The 20,720-nt window shown below is 40.9% G+C and overlaps 1 protein-coding gene across 1 annotated transcript; it reads left to right on the top strand.

Annotated features, from left to right (window-relative positions):
* The first annotated feature begins 523 nt into the window (after positions 1-523).
* Positions 524-20,495, top strand: LOC149085772 (protein argonaute-2-like). The gene is made up of 6 exons (XM_089232174.1): positions 524-674; positions 11,787-11,918; positions 12,048-12,161; positions 13,747-13,872; positions 16,406-16,567; positions 16,658-20,495. The coding sequence occupies exons 1-6, from the start codon at positions 659-661 to the stop codon at positions 19,420-19,422; spliced, it is 3,315 nt and encodes a 1,104-aa protein (XP_089088300.1). The 5' UTR covers positions 524-658; the 3' UTR covers positions 19,423-20,495.
* Positions 20,496-20,720: the final 225 nt, after the last annotated feature.

The raw sequence follows: 20,720 nt of genomic DNA on the forward strand, positions 1-20,720 counted from the left end.
CACATTTACCGAGAGCTTGACTGGCCCCGCGGCACGTTTTCAAACCAATACAGTGGCCCCGCACTCTCGTAAAGGTCGAGCACCCTTGCTTTATTCATTATTTAAATTTAATCAAGCATCATATAGACAATGCACAATGGCAACGCCTAACAATATCTTAGCGTTTCCAGCATAATATGTAAAGAACAGAAATTAAAAACTACTTAGGCCGCCACTATCGTCTCTTCGAGTTTATTTCACACGGAAACAGGTTCGTAAGAGCTCCAGAACGAATTGTGTAAGAATATTCCAATCATGTAAACATGATTGAAAAAATAATAATAATCAACGCGTGTAGCAAAGGGACGGGGAAAAAAAACCAAAAATGCGCATCATATTTCCGAGTTATTACACGTCAGCCATTTGTTTTCACACGCCAAAACAATCAAACTTCCAGAAAGCTCTTTGGGAATCGCCTTATTTAGTTTTTAGTTTTGATTTGAGTTTCTGTGTAGAGAGAAGACAGTGCTATATTGGAGGATGTATTCGTAGATGTTCTTCAGAAATATCTCATTACTTGCTAGACGACACACGTATCACTAGTGTGCTCTAAATTTGACTGTATTGCGTCAAATTACAGTTCAACGTATTATAGTGTTTTATTCCTCAAGACATAAAGATGGGACGTAAGAAAGGTGAATATTGTATTACAATTATTAATTTCTTGCAATCGTTATTTCGAAGTTCAGTCAAAATGCCATAAATGCCTATATTTTGGCAATTTTCAGACTTGTAATCTGACACGGTTTTTGATCGTTATCAGTAACTACCCAATTAGCTTTTCTCATACACGATTTATCAAGCGGTATCGACAAAACGTCCACAAACTGATATAATTTTCTCGGATTTCTCTAATGCTTCTGACAGAGGGTGCCCTACAATAAACTCCTACTTAAACTCCAAATCCTTGGCCTATGTGTCATGTCAGACTCTTTGCAGATGATTGCGTCATCTACCAAACAGTGCGCAACGAATCCGCGACCAAGCATCTCTCCAAAATAACCTCAACATTGTATCGGAATTGGTGCTCGTCCTGGAAATTACCCCAAAAACAGTTTTTATGAAACTTACTCGCAAAAGACTCCCCCCTCGACTCTTCTTACACTATCAATAACTCTTTAATCACCGAAGTTTCTAATTTTAAATATCTGAGTGTAATTATTTCTGCCGACCTCCGTTGGAACCTCCATGTTGATTATATCTTTCATATAAGTGTCTCCAAAACCTCTTTTTTCTTCGTCGGAACCTCAAAAACTCCACCCGTTACCTCAGACATCTCTCTGTTTCAAACCTACACCCTTCCTGTACTCTCATATGCCTGTGAAATCTGGGCCCCCCCCCCATACTCTCTCAAACATAGACAAATTAGAATCTATTCAAAATAAATCCGTCCGCTTCATTCTCTGTCAAACTTCGCCACCGCATAGGCCTCGGCCAAGCAATATTGTATAAATAAATGAAAATGCCATTTTGAACTTTTCCTCTGCCATAAATGCCAACTTTAACATAGTTTCAAGTTTAACAGTAAATTTCAGACCCGGTAATCTTTAAAACCGGGATATTTTTGAGCATTGAGAACGAAAGAATTGCTATTTTTAGAATTTTCCTACTCTCAGTATTAATTATTAGCAGAAAGCCACCGACCCCTGCCCCTTCGAGCCTTATTTAAACTTTGCTATGACCGGATGGTGTAGGACGTGAATGATTTTGTTTCAGATGAACGCAGCCCATGTTAGGAAAATATTAGAAATTTGTTTTCTTCACATGCTTCACATTATATGTCTTGCTCAGGCATTGGGACTTCATTGGATATGTTACTGCCAAACCCCAAAGTGCGACCGATTCTCGACGGGGCCGGCCACTTCGCGAATTGCCCAAGATTTTTGGCCAAAGTCCGAATTGCAGAAATGATTCGGACTTTGGCCAGCCATTTGGCGATCCGGCCAAAGCTAAATGTCTGATGCAAGACTATCCGGTATGAGAAAAATCAATTTTTTTATAATCGCCATGTGATGCATGTCTATATATAGCAGCTGTAGCGGTCATCAGTTGACGTCATGGCTCACACACAGGCGGGTAGAAGCAGAAATGACTCTGGGGGGGGGGGGCATGCTGTTTTGATTTTATTTTTTTCACTCCATAAATACACTGCAATCAACCATGACGATTTATTTTACATAAGTATTTAGTATTCGATTAAATTGACCAGAGTCGCCCTCAGGGGTGCGAGACAGATGTGACCACATCGGTCCCCCGAGCTTGAAGGAGTTCCGTATATGTGGTAATATTAAAAAATTTTTGTATAATAGAACAAGGTAGCTAAGTTTCCACTATAAAAATGATAATGATTATTTCAAACAATACAAGTAAAGGAGAATTATTCGCAACCCGAAGGACACCACCACAGACCATTGTAGCGTTGTGGTGAACTCATTTTTGCCAATGAGATAACAAATCATTATTCTTGATTAAATGATTTTTAATTTTAAATAACAATATATGTACATTCTACATTTTAGTTAAAATACTTTAGTGTCGACCACGTTGGTCGCACATCCATTCACTATCTCGGTTCGTCTCTCTCTCTCCAAGTTCTTATCTCTTCTTAGACGACGGCGTACTACCTCTACAGGAGCAGGTGTTTACAACCGGCAGATGTTTTGTCTGCACCCGCCGGAGCAGTCCACATAAGTTCAAGGGGTAGGATTCGATGGACGTCACAGCTTCCTCCCCCCTTAAAGAAATTTCCATTGGGATTTTCACAATGGAAATTCACAATCTAAATTAACCACAAATAAGCTTATAAGAAGATTGCAATAAAATTATATTAACACTTATATAGGGGTATATTACCACTGAAGTACCATGTCAGGCAAATTGAGGCACAAAAAATTAAAAAAAAAAAAAAACATTTTTCGCGATACATTGCAATTAAATCACAGAAAAGTAAATTTGAAAAATAAAAAAAAATAATATGATACGTAGAATTTTCTGGGTTTATATATAACCGAATTCAAAATAATTTTTGAACAACACACAAAAAAAACACAATTCTTCATTAAACTCTGCAATTATAATGGAATAATACAACACAAAAAATAACAAGAAAAATTAAAGCATTCATACATAAAATTTTCGAAACATTCAACAAATTGCAGGTCATTCGGGAATATTACGACTTAGCACATCAGCATTCCTATTTTTGCGACCAGGTCTGTGCTGTATCTGAAAGTCATATTGTTGGAGTGACAATGCCCAACGCATCAGACGCTGGTTTGTGCTACAATTCCTCTGTAACCACACGAGAGGATTATGATCAGTGACAATCAAGAATTTTTGACCATCTAGATAATAGTGTAAACGTTTAACAGCAAAAACAATGCTCAGACATTCCTTCTCAGTAGTAGTGTAGTTTCTTTCTGCCTGAGAAAACTTTTTGCTGAGAAAAAGTATAGGATGTTCTTCTCCTGCACTATCCTCTTGAGCTAAAATTACACCCATTCCCATATTTGACGCATCAGTCTGCACAATAAATTGCTTAGAGAAATCTGGTGCATATAGCACTGGTTGACTAATTAACTTGTTTTTCAAACAAGTGAAACTCGCATTACACTCAGGAGTCCAGATGATTTCTCCTTTCTTTTCTTTCCCTTTTAAAGCTTCTGATAACGGTGCAGCCAATACCGAAAACATAGGAATGTAATGACTATAATACCCTACCAATCCCAAAAAAGCTCTGATTTCAGTTTTGGTTTCTGGAGTAGGAAACTTTTCAATGGCCTCTATTCTCGCTTCACATGGTTTCCTATACCCTTGCCCAACTATATGACCCAAATATTTGACATGATCTTGGGTGAAACGACATTTTGATGGTTTTAGTGTTAATTTAGCTCCCTTCAAGCGTTCTAACACTAATTCGACATGTTTCAGGTGTGTCTCCCATGACTCAGAAAATATAGCTATATCATCGAGGTATGGTACAGCGAAATTTTCATATTCTCTTAGTAATTCTGCCATAAGTTTACTAAAGAAATATGGAGCATTTTTCAGACCAAATGGCATGCGTAGTGGCCTGTACGTTCCGAAACTGGTAACAAAAGCGGCAAATCTTTGAGCTGTGGGACTCAATGGAATCTGCCAGTATCCTTTGGATAAATCTAACAAGGTAATAAATTTTGCTGATGAAACTAATTCAAGCCTTTCTTCGATATTTGGCAATGGAAAAAATTCGGTGCGTATCACCTCATTTAACCGGCGATAATCAATACAAGGTCTGGGATCCTTATGTGGTGCTTCAACTAAGATCATTGGTGAGGTATAATCTGATTCCCCTACTTCAATTATTTTCAAATCTAACATTCGTTGAATTTCAGTTTTTAAAATACCATTCTGTCGTTGAGAAATCTTATACGGCCTAGCTCTGACGGGCTTATCATTTATCAACGTGATATCATGTTCAACCAGATGGGTCATCCCTGGCTCGTTAGAAAATATCTCAGAATATTTATTCAACAGTTTATGCAATTGTTCAATTCTTTGGGGATCTATACGTTCAAGCAAGTTACTTTTCTGGACAATGTCTTCAAAATTGAAAATATTTGGATTGGTATCCAAATGGGGAAAATCTATATCATTGTCCGTGTACCCATCATTTCCTACGCAATCCAAGAAATTAATGCTCTCGGGTCTTTTGTAATACGGTTTTAGCATATTTACATGATATATTTGTTCTTTTCTATCCGGAAGCTTAACAATGTAATTCGTCTCGGACAGTCTATTTTGAATTACACCGGGAACAGTCCACTGAACTGCTAACTTATTCGGTTTAGAAACTGCAAAAATGAGTACTTCGTCACCTTGCTTAAATTCCCTTTTTACAGAATTTTTATCATACCATTTTTTTCTAGTTACCTGTAATTCTTCCATTTTGCTAACTGCCAAGTCCTGACACCTTTTCATCCTATTTATGAGTTTAAGAACATATTCTGTAACAGGACTTTCCTCATCCCCTGACTGTGTCCACTGTTCATACACTAATGTTTCTGGAGTTCTTAGATTCTTCCCGTGCACTAGTTCTGAAGGAGTGAATCCTGTACTTTCGTGTGTAACTGTACGTAACGCTAACAATGCTAGCGGAAGGTGTTTTTCCCAATCGGGCCCAGATTCTTCACACAGACACCGCAACAAACGTTTAATGGTTCTGTGAAACCGTTCCACAGGGTTGGACTGTGGGTGATACACGGAGCTGTGACTCACCTTAACCCCAAATCTCTGAAAGAATTCCGAAGTGAGAGCACTCGTAAACGACGTCCCTTGATCACACTGTACTTCTTTCGGGAAACCTGTCCTGCTAAATATCTCGAGTAGTGCATTGACCACACTCACTGATTTAATATCAACGACCGGTATAGCTTCTGGGTATTTAGAAGATAGACACATGGCTGTAATGATGTACCGTTTCCCAGTTGGGGTCTCTGGAAGAGGTCCACAAGCATCTATGTTAATTTTTGAAAATACTTCCTGAATAATGGGAACCAATTTGAGAGGTGCCTTCTTCTTTTTGTTAGGTTTTCCCGCTCTTTGACATTGGTCACAAGTACGCACATATTCCTCCATATCTTTATAACACCCAGGCCAAAAGAAATATCTCAAAAGCTTATCTTTTGATTTTGTAACTCCTACATGAGCCGAAGTGCTTTCATGGCAAAGTGCCTTAACACTATTTCTGAGTTCCATCGGTACTAGTAGTAGTTTTGTTATGTTTCCGAGGTGGTCCTCATGCATCTTAAACAACAGATTGTTTTCAAGAACATATGTCTTCTTCGCAGTAGGATTTACAGGCTTTTGGGCTAATGCCATTAATTCCCTTAAGGATTGACAGTCCTGCTGCATTTTAGATAGTTTCTTAGAACTAACCTTCAACAAAGACAATTCCTCAGCCCCTTTACTGACTTCTGGCAATTGAAGATGATCACTTTCGTCAACAATAATATCTGATAACAGACGATCATCACCTGCCTCTTCATTTTCTTGCGCGCCTAAACAACTCTCCCCGAGAACTTCAACATTTTTCTCTTCTGGGATGATCCACTTATTAAACTTTGCTTTCGTTTGAGCCCTTGTTTCTACGGCATTCAACGCCTCTGGGGACAAAAAACAAGGCTTCTCACACCCTTCCAATAATTCCGCCGTACGGTTTCCTAAGAGATACCGCCCCTGATCTAATTCGTTTCTAATGACTGCTGCTTTGGTACATATTTTTCCAAAACTACCGCATAATTCAACATGTGCCAAGGGTAGGCACTTGGGATCAGGATCTAACGGCGTTTTAAGCCATATGTTTTCACCTGTCAACATATCAGGAGTGATAAGCTTCTCACAAACTATATCTATTGTGGCCCCCGAATCCCTCAAAATTTTCATAGGAATGCCATTTACTCTACCAAGGGTTGTATATGGGTCTAAAAGATCTTTTGACCCATCATTAACATAATTAACTGTACCCTCTGATGTTCGCTTCAATTTTGGGCAGTTCGGACGTAAATGCGATGGCGAACCACATTGATAGCATTTAAGGGACCTACGTTTCTCAAATTCTCTATGTTCTTGTTTTTGTAGATCTTTTTTCTCGTAGTGAGCAGATTTATTAGGAAACTTTTTATCTGCATATTGCCATCTATTATTGCTATACTTTTTGTCCTGAGGGTTTTTCGACCCTTCTCTAACATTCTCGTAAGCATCCAATTTTTCATCCAATTCATAGGGAGTGATAATTTTCGCCCACTCATCAATATAATGCTCTCTTATTTCCGGTGGAACGCGCCTTTTTATTTGATCCGTGACCATCAATTTTTTTAGCCCTTCAAAATCAGTCACTTGCAAACCTTCCACCCACTCATCAAAATATTTAGAAAGTTCAAAAACGAAATCCCGCCACGGCTTGGCTGAATTTCTCTGATGTTTGACAAATTTTAATCGAAAATTTTCTGGGGTCATTTTGAACCTGTTTAGGAGAACCATTTTGATGTGTTCAAAGTTATCAAAATTTTCTTCGGATTCCTTTGCTATAAGTTGTACCACGTCGGGTGGTAAAAGAGCCAACATGGCTGATACCCACTTTTTTTTTTTCTACCCCCACTCTTTTGGCTTGCCTTTCAAATAAAGCAAGAAACAACGCGATATCCATTTCCTTTTCATCGAACTTGGGGACAAGCTTTGTCAGCTCATAACTTCCCCCACCGCTTCTTATATCGAAATCCAAACAACCTCGACCCTCGTTTTTTATTGCTGCTTCTAAGCGTAGTTTCTCTAATTCAAACTCCCTTTCTTCCCTTTTTCTTTTTTCTTCTGCCTCTTCCTCCATTTGTTTTCTCGCGAATTCTTCTTTTTTCTGTTTCTCTTCTATTTCTTCCTGAAGTTTTCTCTTAGCTAATTCCTCCCTAGCCTCTCGCTCTTCGACAATATTAAAAAATTGCCCCTTAACAAACTCTTCTTCAAAATCTGCTGAACTCATAATCAGTCTTTTTAGATCCAAAATTCTCATCCTATCATTCACATTCTCCCCCAACTCTTCCGCTAACAACCTCAAATCTTCTTTTCTAGCTTTTGCAAGGAATGCCATAGCTGATAATATTAGTTATACAAACTAATTTCAAAATAAAAGTAATTCAGCTATTTTTCAAGAATAATCAAAATATACAATCTACCACAAATAAATAAAATCAACTGCGGTACATTTTAAACAATACTGTGCCTCAAAAAAAATTTTTTGCCTTAATCATGGCACTTACCCCTTCGGACTTCGGAGAGACTTAGAACCTAACGAGATGATCTGATGATCCAACAATAACTATCACTGTCGCAAAAGTCACTGGGTGAAACTGCTGTTTACACACTACTCTACTTCAAGGCACTTATTGTTCTCCTGACGGAGCTGATGACCCAATTCCTCCAGAGTTCCGAGATTTATCCAAACGGCACGGATGGCCGGATCCCTCAATGGCACTGATGACCAAATCTTTCGACGGCACGGTTGGCCGAATATTTCGACGGCACGGGTGGCCGAATCTTTCGATGGCACGGATGGCCGAATCTCTCCACGGCACGGATGGCCGGATCTCTCAATGGCATTGATGACCAAATCTTTCGACGGCACGGGTGGCCGAATCTTTCGATGGCACGGATGGCCAAATCTCTCCACGGCACGGATGGCCGGATCACTGATGACCAAATCTTTCGACGGGACGATTGGCCGAATCTTTCGATGGCACGGATGGCCGAATCTCCCCACGGCACGGATGGCCGGATCTCTCAATGGCACTGATGACCAAATCTTTCGACGGCACGGATGGCCGAATTCGAAACTCCTGTTGGAGACATCAACAGTCAAAAACTTTTACGAAGAAGAACATCGGAACGACGTGAAACACATCCAAACCGCTGCCACCAAATTTTTTAGCTGTAGCGTAGTGGTGAACTCATTTTTGCCAATGAGATAACAAATCATTATTCTTGATTAAATGATTTTTAATTTTAAATAACAATATATGTACATTCTACATTTTAGTTAAAATACTTTAGTGTCGACCACGTTGGTCGCACATCCATTCACTATCTCGGTTCGTCTCTCTCTCTCCAAGTTCTTATCTCTTCTTAGACGACGGCGTACTACCTCTACAGGAGCAGGTGTTTACAACCGGCAGATGTTTTGTCTGCACCCGCCGGAGCAGTCCACATAAGTTCAAGGGGTAGGATTCGATGGACGTCACACCATTTTCTCTACGGTCTCCGTGTCTTGGTAATAGTGGCCCTGGAATTGACTTAATCCTGATAGTCCACGAATATTTTATTTCAGGCTTGAAATCAATTGAACTTGGATAATAATGCGGTTATTATAAACACAATTTAAACATTAAGGGCAACCAGTTTTTCAGCTAGTTTGTGGATCCCCTTAGTACCACGGTTTTAGTTATATATTTTCTTCTTTCCATAAATTATAAATGATTTTCTTCTTTCCATAAATTGTAAATGCTCTTCTTCTTTCCATAAATTGTAAATGCTCTTCTTCTTTCCATAAATTCTAAATGCTCTTCTTCTTTCCATAAATTGTAAATGCTCTTCTTCTTTCCATAAATTGTAAATGCTCTTCTTCTTTCCATAAATTGTAAATGCTCTTCTTCTTTCCATAAATTCTAAATGCTCTTCTTCTTTCCATAAATTCTAAATGCTCTTCTTCTTCCCATAAATTGTAAATGCTCTTCTTCTTCCCATAAATTCTAAATGCTCTTCTTCTTTCCATAAATTCTAAATGCTCTTCTTCTTTCCATAAATTCTAAATGCTCTTCTTCTTTCCATAAATTCTAAATGCTCTTCTTCTTTCCATAAATTCTAAATGCTCTTCTTCTTTCCATAAATTGTAAATGCTCTTCTTCTTTCCATAAATTGTAAATGCTCTTCTTCTTTCCATAAATTGTAAATGCTCTTCTTCTTTCCATAAATTCTAAATGCTCTTCTTCTTTCCATAAATTCTAAATGCTCTTCTTCTTTCCATAAATTCTAAATGCTCTTCTTCTTTCCATAAATTCTAAATGCTCTTCTTCTTTCCATAAATTCTAAATGCTCTTCTTCTTTCCATAAATTGTAAATGCTCTTCTTCTTTCCATAAATTGTAAATGCTCTTCTTCTTTCCATAAATTGTAAATGCTCTTCTTCTTTCCATGAATTGTAAATGCTCTTCTTCTTTCCATAAATTCTAAATGCTCTTCTTCTTTCCATGAATTGTAAATGCTCTTCTTCTTTCCATAAATTCTAAATTCTCTTCTTCTTTCCATAAATTGCAAATGCTTTTCTTCTTTCCATAAATTCTAAATTCTTTTCTTCTTTTCATAAATTGTAAATGCTTTTTAGTGCCCATTTTAGGCATTTTAATTGACGTTTTGTCTGCCTGTTTCGATCACTATCATGCTCCCCATTATCATGCGAGGAAGTATAGAGCAAATGAGAGTTCTCGATGATCAGATTTATGGCTTTTTAGCCTGTAAGCTGCACAAATTTTTCCCCACTTCGTCCATTCTTGTCTGATTTTCTTGACCACTCATTTCTGAAATTACTGCCCTAAAGCTCAGGTCGACCCCATCCCCTTCCCTCGCCCCTGTAAACGCGCATTTGTCTCTAAGTCACTCTTTTTGTCGCTCATATGCTTGCACAATTTCTTGGTCAATCTTTCGGTCGTTCACTGACCTGGTCCTTCACTTTCTAGGATACTCCTATGCTTACACATTCTCAAGGTCAATGTTTTGGTCACTCCCATGCTCACACACTTTTTAGGTAACTGACTTGGTCCCACATTTGGGCGATCACTGACTTGACCCATTGCTCTCCATCCAGGTCACTCTTTTGGTCATTCACTGACGTGGTGCATTGCTTTTTAGGTCACGCTTTTGGCTCAAAATTAGTTCGGCGTTCTTCGGTTACATAAAATATTAACATGTGAAATGTATAACAATATTAATAATTTCTAGTTTTAAATTAATTAATAAATTAATTATTTAATTAATTAATTAATTTATTTATTTATTATTAATAAATTTCTAGAATTAATAAATTTCTAGAATTAATAAATTTCTAGAATTAATAAATTTCTAGAATTAATAAATTTCTAGAATTAATAAATTTCTAGAATAATATCTAACGTAGCTAGAAGTTGAATTGGAAAAATATTGAAAGTAATTCTATTTCACATTGGGCAAGCAAAAACAGGGACAAACAGGCGTCCCGAAAGTCTTTTCCGGGACAGGGGAAAACCGGGAGATCCGGCGACCCCAGTCAATCCTGGAGGTAATTTGCTGATGTTAAGAGAAGCTACTGGTGCCTCTACTTCAGCACCTGACGCCACAGCGCGTGAAATAAGGAAGGCAGGGTCGTTTCTGAAGTGGCGTAGATCAGTGGTTCTCAACCTTTGGAACCCCGCGGCCCGGTTGATTTCTTTTATGTGAGTGGAAGGCGCGGTCATACGCACGCCTAATGGGTGTATAAATGGGTAAAAATGAATCGGTGAGCTATTCACGGCCCGGTTTGCCTGGTGTCAGGGCCCAGTACCGGGTCACGGCGGTTGAGAAACACTGGTGTAGATGGTAGCATGCTTTTCCGGAATGCAAAAAAGCATGGGTTCGAATCCAGGCAGTGATGGACGGCTTTATCTCAGCCCAATACATGAAGGAAACAGATATGGATGATACAGATATTTTATGTCGAGTGAACTCGGAAAGAAAAGTCATTTGGTCACTGCCGGTACTCGAACCCAGACCCTCTTGCATTCCGAGCAAGCATGCTACCATCTACACCACTGGAGAAGACACGACTCATTGTTCAGTTTTTTTAGCAATTCTTGTATAATTACAACAACTCAGTAAAATGGTTTTGAATAATGATTGGATGCTCTTGGGAATGAATGAATTGAACGCCACAATACGACTTAGGCCGGTATTACATTGTAAAAGTTTTATCAAATCCCCTTTTATAAAACTTGAAAAATCTAACCAATAAGGTTATTGGTTACATTATAGAAAATGCAACCGGTGACCTTACTGGCTGCATTTTTCAAGTTTTATAAAAGGACTTTTACCAAACTTTTATAATGTAATACCGGCCTAATAGCAATACATTTTTCTCTCTCACTATTGACATTCCAAAAATTTCTTCATTACCTAATACGTGTGTTAAACATTTGGATGAATGAGTACTTTCAGGTCATGGAAAAAGTAAAAGAACTTCCACGAAACATCCTTCAACAACAACCGAAGAGCAATCTGAACGACGTCCAACACAAACACCTCAGCAGCAGCAACATGCCATTGGAATGCTTGCGCAAGAAGTTCCTGGTAATGTTTTCAGTATGTTATTGATATCATCTTTCACTGTAATTTCACTGAAATTTCATTGGAAATATTATTTTCCAAAAACGTCTTTATTACCCGGCATGCAATGGCAGATGTTCATGCATTTTTCAGATGAAGCAACTCCAACTACAAGCCACGCTGCAACAGCCGCGGAAGACAAGCAGGCTTTTACTGGATCAATACAACAGCAACAAGCCATTGAAGTATCTACACGACAAGCTCCAGGTACTCATATATAGTCAATTCGCGATAAGTCGAACCTCTGTAACTGAGTATCTGTTTAAGTCGAAGTTTTCACTCAGTCCCAGAACTTTTTCCGAATTGTTGGATAATCAGCATGGGTTCACAAAGAAAAAGTCATGAGTAACTAACCTCCTATGCGTCTATGATCACGTCACTAAGGCTTTGGGTAAGGACAAAAAATGTAGATGTTGTTTACCTTGATTTCCAGAAAGTATTCGATCGGGTCCGACATGATAAACTCTTGAAGCGTTTTTACACGAGATTGGGATTTGGGAATTGGATAGAATCGTGGTTAAGAGATAGGTCACAACAGGTTATGGGGAACGGGGAATTCTCTGATTGGACAGACGTCACAAGTGGAGTTCCTCAAGGAAGTGTCCTTGGACCCCATACTTTTTTTCACTTTTTATCGATAAACTCGATCAGGGTATCGATGGGATTACTAGCAAATTCGCAGATGATGTGAAGCTAATGGGGGTAATCGGGAATCAAAACGATAGAGAGTTGCTCCAGACTAACTTAAACAGGATTGGAGCATGGGCAATTAGAGCATGACGTCTAGCGTTGACAAGTGCATGGTTGCTCATTTTGGTTCGAAAAACCCACGTTTCTCTTACGAGTTGAATGGTGTCACTAACCCCCCCCCCCCCGATGCAACTATGGTCACCGATTTGGGAATTCTCATTTACTAGCCGCTTAGGTTTCCTGAACATTGTTCAGCGGTAGTCGAAAAAGCGAATAGAATGCTTGGTCTCATTTTCAAAAGAAGGTCTCTTCGCGTTCTCCTAAAATCATTCTACCGCATTCCCAGGTTTAGTTCGCCCTGGACTAGAGTATGCTGTGAGATTTTGGAGACCATACCTACAGAGGGACACAGACTTGGTTGAAGGGGTGCAGAGAAGAGCTACGGGTGTCCTTATTGGCACGCGAGGCTTGAGGTGTCGGGGAGATATGATCGAAGTGTTCAAAATTTTCAATGGATAGATAGGATGGACCATGAATTATTAGTACACCGTCAATCGACTGCTTTTACAAAGGAACACCAGTATCGATTGGCGAGGGACAATTCAAGGTTATGGTGTCGCAGGGACAATATAAATACAGTATTAATCTAAAATTATGTATCAGCTATAGTGGAACCTCCCATAGCAGACATTTCCCTTAAACGGGCCTTCCCTGTTAGCGGACCCCTCCCTTCAACGGGTACTTTTTTTGAATAACTGGCTTCAATATATTTTACTACCCATTAACGGACACTCCCCGTTAGAGGACAATGTTTCCGGTCCCAAGGATGTCCGTTATCGAGAGGTTTCATTGCATATGAATTAGTCGAAAAGTTGTTTCGAGGACCGTCAGAGAATTCTCACGGTCCGGCAGCGGTCCACGGACAAGCGATTGAAGGTTTTTTGGATTAGATTAGTTTAGTAGTGCCAATGTAGTTTTTCGTAGAATTCATTTGCTTGGCTTTCTGCACAAAAATTTGCATCGGGGGCCTCTTTAAAATGATCGACTTGATTTTTAAAAATAATCAATAAATTTTAACAATAAATATCCAATTAATTTTTAGCCGTTTCAGAAGAAAACCCATTTGCAAAAGTGTCCAAGCACATTATGAAGCCACAAGAAAGTTCTGAACAAGAAACTGGGAGTCGGCAAACAGGCGGTGTCCGGTGTACGATCCTAGAAGCTTCCGGTAATTCATTTCATTCTATTGCGTTCCTGGTCGTTCTTACCAGCTTTAGGGTGGATTTACATCTACAGACACTCAAGTGGTGTCGTGTCAGACACGGCAACCATTATTTAACATAAATATGTATGACTGAGTCTGTACAGCCGCGATACGATAGATATGAATATGTTCATTGGTATTATATGAAAGAATGCTTGCAGTGTCTGAAACGTCACGGTGAGTGTCTGTAGATGTGAATCCACCCTCTTATCAGTCGATTCACCGACGGAAAAGTGTATAAATATTAATTCGCCATCGAAAAAGCTCAGGGGCACGTGCCCCGGGGCGGATCTAGGACGATGTGACGGAAGGGGCGAATTGTGAGTAAGTTCGTTCAATCGTCCCGTATCTTACGAGACAGACAAATTATCCCACATTATTCGGCGCTTGGGAGAGCGGTGGTGTAAGCGCCCCCCCCCATTCCCCGGATTCACGCCCGAGCGAAGGCAGGCATCTTCAGCTACAAATAGAGCGAAGCCAGGCATATTCGGCTGTGCTGTAAATAGAGTGGAAGTAGGAGCAAGCACATCTTCAGCTGCGAATTAAGCCGAGGCGGATATATTCACCTGCGAATGAAGCCAATGCAAACATCTTCAGCTGTGAAGGGAGGAGAGCCGAATAACTTCAGATTGGAAGGGGGAAGGCGGACAACTTCAGCTGCGAATAGAGTGGAGGTAAGCATCTTTAGCAGCTAATGAAGCCGAGGCATATATCTTCAGCTGCGAATGAGACGCGGCAGATATCTTCAGCTTCGAAGGGAGGAGAGCCAAACAAGTTCAGATTCGAATGGGGTGAAGGCAGACATCTTCAGCAGTGAATAGAGTGGAGGCAGGAGGATCCACACTCGGTGATGTGTCGGAGATGCGACTTGATTGTGTAGGTGCAGCGGATCATCCCGCATTCTACTGAACAAATTTTCTTCCATATTATTCGGCGCTTTCATCACCCCCTTCTGGATCCGTGCTTGCACATGCCCAGGGGCCACTAATTTCCAGGGCCCCCAGAATTGGCAGCTTTTTTTTTAGGCACAGCTCACGAGCCACCCCACCCCCCCCGTATGCCTCTGCCTCAAAGAAGACTATTTATAAGGGACTCCAAAAATTCATATTTGCCCAAGGCCCGAACTTATGAGGAAGAGGGGCCCTGATCAATCTGGTCAAGTGCGGGAGTGAGTCAGGAACAGAGGTCTACCGAGGCAGAGAACTAGTGACTCAACGATGGAGAAAGGGAGTGAGCGAGCGGCTGATCGAGAAGGTGAATGAACGATTGAGAAAGTGAGTGAGCGATGGAGAAAGTGAGTGAACGAGCGGCTGATCGAGAAGGCGAGTGAGTGATTGAGAAAGAAAGAAAGTAAGCGAGTGAAAGAGGTAGTCAGTGAGAAATTGAACGACCGAGTGACGAAGCTATTCAAGTAAGAAAGCGGGTGATCAAGAAGTTGGGTGAACGAGAGGCAGAATTAGAGAGCAAATGAGTGAAAACGATTTTGCAAGTGAGTAGAAAGAGTGAGTGATTGAGGAAAAGTAAGTAACCGAATGAGAAAGTGGCCGAGTCATCCAACAAGCGAGTGAGCTAGTGAGTGAGGAATTGAGCAAGCAAGTAACGAGTAAGTGAATGTAAGCGAGCGAGTGAGCAAACGAATGAACAAGTGGGTAAGTAATTATATGAGCAAATAAGTGAGTGAGTAGCTGATTAGTAAGTAAGTGTGGGAGTGAGAGAGCGAGTGATTGAACTAATGAGTAAGCATTTGAACGAGTAAACAAGTGAGTGAGTTACTTACCCACTCACTAACTCGTTCACTAATTTGCTAGCTGAACCCGGGTAGTTGTTCACTTACTTGTTAACTGTCAATCCCTTACTCACCCTCTCACTTCCTCCCTCCCTTGCTTTGTCACTCACTAGATTACTTGCTCACTACCATTCACTCACTAGCTCGCTGCTCAATTATTCACTGATTCTCTCACTCACTGACTCGGTCGCTCGCCTCATCTCTCGGTGGGAAGCTGTTGTTGGTGAGAAGCAAGATGTGTCCGGTTCAATATTCAATGGCGGTGAGTTTTCTCTTCGATGAATATTCATTATAGACGAATTTCCCATCGATGAATATTCATTTAGGCGAATTTTCCATCGATGAATATTCATTTTTGACGAATTTCCCATCGATGAATATTCATTTTTGACGAATTTCTCATCGATGAATATTCATTGTAGACTAATTTCGCGCTGATTCGCTGAGAGAGAGAGAGAGAGAGAGAATTTTTCTTTGATGAAATTTTCACTTCGGTGAATTTTTATTCTGTTGAATTTCCTTTGATGCATTTTCCGTCCATGAATTTTCATTTCGGCGAATTTTCCGTCGATGAATTTCCCATTCATTAATTTTCATCTCAGTGAATAGCAATTTCCCGAACGTTGACAACAAATACGCCGAACGAGCATATTACTATATATAAATCACTTCTATAAACTTACTTTCTGGAAATTGGCACCTTGTTTTTAGGTCGCAAATCATCGAGCTTTTCCGAACAACCAGAAAGCACCGAAGACAAGCGACCACGGCTCTCAGTAGTATGTACCAAAAGTGTTCCAACAGCTGGCGGATCACTTCAACCTCATCACGAAAGAAGTCAAAGATTTCCAAATTATGCATCTGCCACACACGGTAAGTGTATTTAAATTTCGTGATTAAATTTATCGCTGCATATATGATATCAGAGTGTGTGCTAATTGAACGTGTTCTGTGTATTTATAGGTCACGGAAAAATGGCGGAACCATCTGTGAAGACTCGTCAAGCTTTTTCATGCCCCAAACCCATGGAAGGCGAGTCACAAAATCTTCAAGAGAAAGATTCGCAGCAACGTTCCAATACAGGCACCACTTCCCCATTGCCATCAGAAACAGCTCTCTTCAGATTGGCCAGCGATACCGAAGAGCTATCGTTGACAGGCCAGCGTCCGTCAGGCAGTGGGTTACAACCATCACCTTTGGTGTGCGCAGAAATCGCTATCAGACCAGGGTACAGTAAGGCTGCTCGAAGAAGGATCCGCGTCGTAACGAATCTTTTCCGCATACAATGCAGTGGAAATGCCATTTATCACTACGATATCGAAATCATACCCACCGGACTCATGAAGAAAGCTCTTGGAAGTCAAGAAATGAGAGCGCTCCCCAAACAGTTGTGCCACCGAGTTGTGATGGTATGGTACCAGCATTGGGATCTCAAGGAGTTCTCACCTGTTTATGACGGCGGGAAGAACCTCTTCACGTGCAAGAAACTTCCGATAGATGACGCGAAGGAGTTCCGCGTTTCTCTTCAAAGCGACACGGGTCGCTCTCAAAATTTTTCGCTCGTTATCAAACCAGTCAAGAAAAAGAATGCAGAGAAAACGCAGTGTACCAACATCATTGACGTGACAGCCATTATGGCATACACGAAAAAAACAACGTCTGATATGCCTAATGAAGCTCGCATGGTTCTTGAAGCTATATTGGCCTACCGATCTCCTGGGGCACCCCAGATCGTAGTCGGTAACTCGTTCTACTTGACGGATAAGCGATTCAACCTTGGTCCTGGTGTAGAAATGCTATGCGGATACAGTCAGAACATCCGTTTCACTCCGCAAGGACCAGCCCTGGTCATCAATACAGCTGCTGCAGCTTTCCACAAAGATGGGAACGTCGCTGCTATAGTCGGAGAGCTTTTGGGAACTAGAGTGTATAGAAATGATTACGAGTGGAGTAAACAAGAAATAGAAAGGCTAAACAAGAGAGTGGTCGGTTTGCAAGTGAAAGTAACTCACCAGAAGAACAGGAGGAAGTATCGGATCGAAAGAATTTCGAATAAATCGCCAAAGGATCAAACTTTTACACTCAACGACCGCCAAGAAACAGTACAGAACTACTTTACGTCAAACTACGGGTATAGGCTTCAGTATCCAAGTTTACCATGCTTGAAGATGACTTCAACAAAAAATTCAGATATCTACATCCCCATGGAGGTTTGCGAAGTGATGCCAAATCAGAAAGTCAAATTTCTCGACGATAAAGTCTCGTCAGAGCTGATCAAGAAGACTGCACTTCCACCCAACAAAAAATTCGAAATCATTCAGGAAAGTGCTGGTATGGTGAAAAGCATCTGTGCTGATAGGATGGCTCTATTCGCTCTAGAAATGGCTGTCCAGCCGATCGAGACTGACGCCAGGTTGTTGCCGCAACCAGCAATAGGATACAGTACCCAGAGGAAAAGCGTCAAGGATAACGGGGTCTGGGATATTCGTCAAACTCAATTCAAATCTGGGCAAACAGTCCAGAGAGCATATTTGATATGTTTCGCCAATTGCAGTTTCGTCACTCTGGATAAATATTGCAACCTTATGTGCCAAGTCGGCAAGGACGCCGGACTTGTGATTAGACCTCCCATAACTAAGCACGTATACGACGCTAGGATGCCCACTAGACAAGCTTTCGATAAGGCGAAAGCTGGGAAAGCTGACCTGATCCTCTTCGTGTTAGACAAGAGTGATGTGGTTCATTGTTACGACGAGATCAAATACCTTGCCGACATCGAATACAAGATCGTCACTCAATGCGTGACCAAAAGAGTCATTGAAAACAAGATGGACCTACAGACTGCAACTAACATCTGCCTGAAAATTAACACCAAGCTGGGCGGCATAAATCACGAGATTTTGGGATGGCCGGTGGAAATTCGGCGAGAGAAAATAATAATAATGGGTGCCGATGTCATACATCACGTCAGAGATGGATTCCCCTCGATCGCGGCCCTCGTCGGTGGTGTAGACGAATCCGTGGCCAAATATGCTCATTGCTGCAGAGCACTGAAGAATCCGAAGGATCGGAAATCTCAGGAAATAATCCTGGACCTGCAAACAATGACGAGAAAGATACTTCTGGACTACTACGTGCAGACAAAAGCAACAAAACCCCGAAGAATTCTGTTCTACCGGGACGGTGTGAGTGAAGCGCAGTTCGAGGACGTTTTCTTCAAGGAGATACCCATGATCAAGAATGCTTGCCGGTCCTTAGAACAAGAGTATAATCCCACCATAACTTTTGTGGTCGTCCAGAAGAGACACCCGGTCCGTATTCGACCGAAGGACGAACAGGACGGCGTCGGTAGATGCAGGAACATCCCGTCGGGTACCATAGTTGACAAGGACATCGTCGACGCCCAATTGTACGACTTCTATCTCGGTAGCCACGAGGGCATTCAGGGAACGAGCAAACCCACGAGGTACACGGTGCTCCTCGACGAGAACAGATTGGAACCCGAATCCTTGGAGAGGATGACGTTCAATCTCTGCCATCTCGTTGCTCGCTGCAACCGTAGCATATCGATCCCGGCTCCTGTAAAATACGCCGATCTGCTGTGCACCCGTGCTTCCGATTATGTCAACTACATTTTCAAAGACAACGAAATGTCCGAATTGCAAAAGAAGATAGAAACGACCATGTCGGCGATGGATCAGATGAACTTACAGATGTTCTTCGTGTGAGTTCTCTGAAGACGCACGTTACGGTTATGGGATAGAGCTACGAAAATGTTTTGACTCCTATATGTGGAATTAGTGTTGGGGGAGAGATGTTGGAAATTTTTGTTAGCAGAATATATATATACAATTGGATTTATCAGGTTATCTCACAAGTAAAAACCTAATGAGAGAGAGAGAGGAAACCTGTGTATGTTCCCCCAAAAATGCGTTACATGCTTGCTTTACTCGCAAAAAATACTAAGGATGCTTGATTTAGTTTTTACACATGCGTATGATACTTGGTTTACTACATAGACTTGCGTGGGATGCTTGCTTTGCCCACTAGACATGTGTATGATGCTTGCTTTACTCACTAGACACGCATATGATGCTTGATTTACTCACTAGACACGCATATGATACTTGCTTTACCTTCTAGACATGTGTCTGATGCTAATTTCACCACCTTTACATGATGGCTTTACCCACTACACATGCATATAATACTTGCTTCACCACCTAGACATGTGACAGGTGGTTCATTTCTAAATCCCTTGTGACCGGCGGCACGCTTCGAAGCCAATGAAGTGACTCGCACTACATAAACGGTTGACTACAATTTATCTATGACCCTTACACTGTGTTTGGATATCGTGGATTCAATAAACATAAACGACACTGATGTACCATTACGACCATTGAATGTCCCCGATGCATTATATGGCACGCATGGTCACGTTCAGACACGTGTCACAGTCACACTAATTGCTTCAGACTAGTGGTTCTCACGTTTTTAACGAACGTGGCTCACTTGCCCTCTGACAATACAATACTAGTATGACTTAGGTAAAGTCCGGTCCCTTCTGATATAACTGATCATTCGAACCCGCCAATATGCTTTGACACCCCTTGGGAGCCACGATACCCATTTTGAGAACCATTGCTTCAGATCTCTCTCTCTCTCTCTCATTACGCTCCAATACATAAAAAACTACACAATAAGACGTTAATCTCGCAACCATAGTTTGTGATTCGTTCGCCAGATGACATCCAATTCATGGCGGAAAAAAATAACATTATTCAGGATGGGTTAATACTTTTGTGTCCAATACTGCTTTCCATTATTATGGGAAATTTGCATATTTGGTGAAGGTTCCTGTGTTGCTTTGTAATGACTTTAATTGAATTAAACATTGTTGAAATTAGCTTCTCGAGTTACTTATTATTACGGGCAGGAGCGTTGGAAGTGTTATAGACCACGGGTGGCCAAATTCTTTCTGTTCGGGGGCCAACCAGAGCCGCCCTTAGGGGTGTGCGACAGG

Source organism: Pholcus phalangioides, unplaced genomic scaffold, assembly GCF_987345545.1.
Source record: "Pholcus phalangioides strain wild (caught in Gottingen) unplaced genomic scaffold, Ppha-v1.0 ptg000005l_1, whole genome shotgun sequence".
Taxonomy (NCBI): Eukaryota; Metazoa; Arthropoda; class Arachnida; order Araneae; family Pholcidae; genus Pholcus; species Pholcus phalangioides.

What these genes read in the sequence shown, in the direction of transcription:
- LOC149085772 (XM_089232174.1), top strand. An exon ending in GCTTGCGCAAGAAGTTCCTG is followed by an intron (nt 11,919 to 12,047) that starts GTAATGTTTTCA and finishes TGCATTTTTCAG; the next exon opens with ATGAAGCAACTCCAACTACA. An exon ending in ATCTACACGACAAGCTCCAG is followed by an intron (nt 12,162 to 13,746) that starts GTACTCATATAT and finishes ATTAATTTTTAG; the next exon opens with CCGTTTCAGAAGAAAACCCA.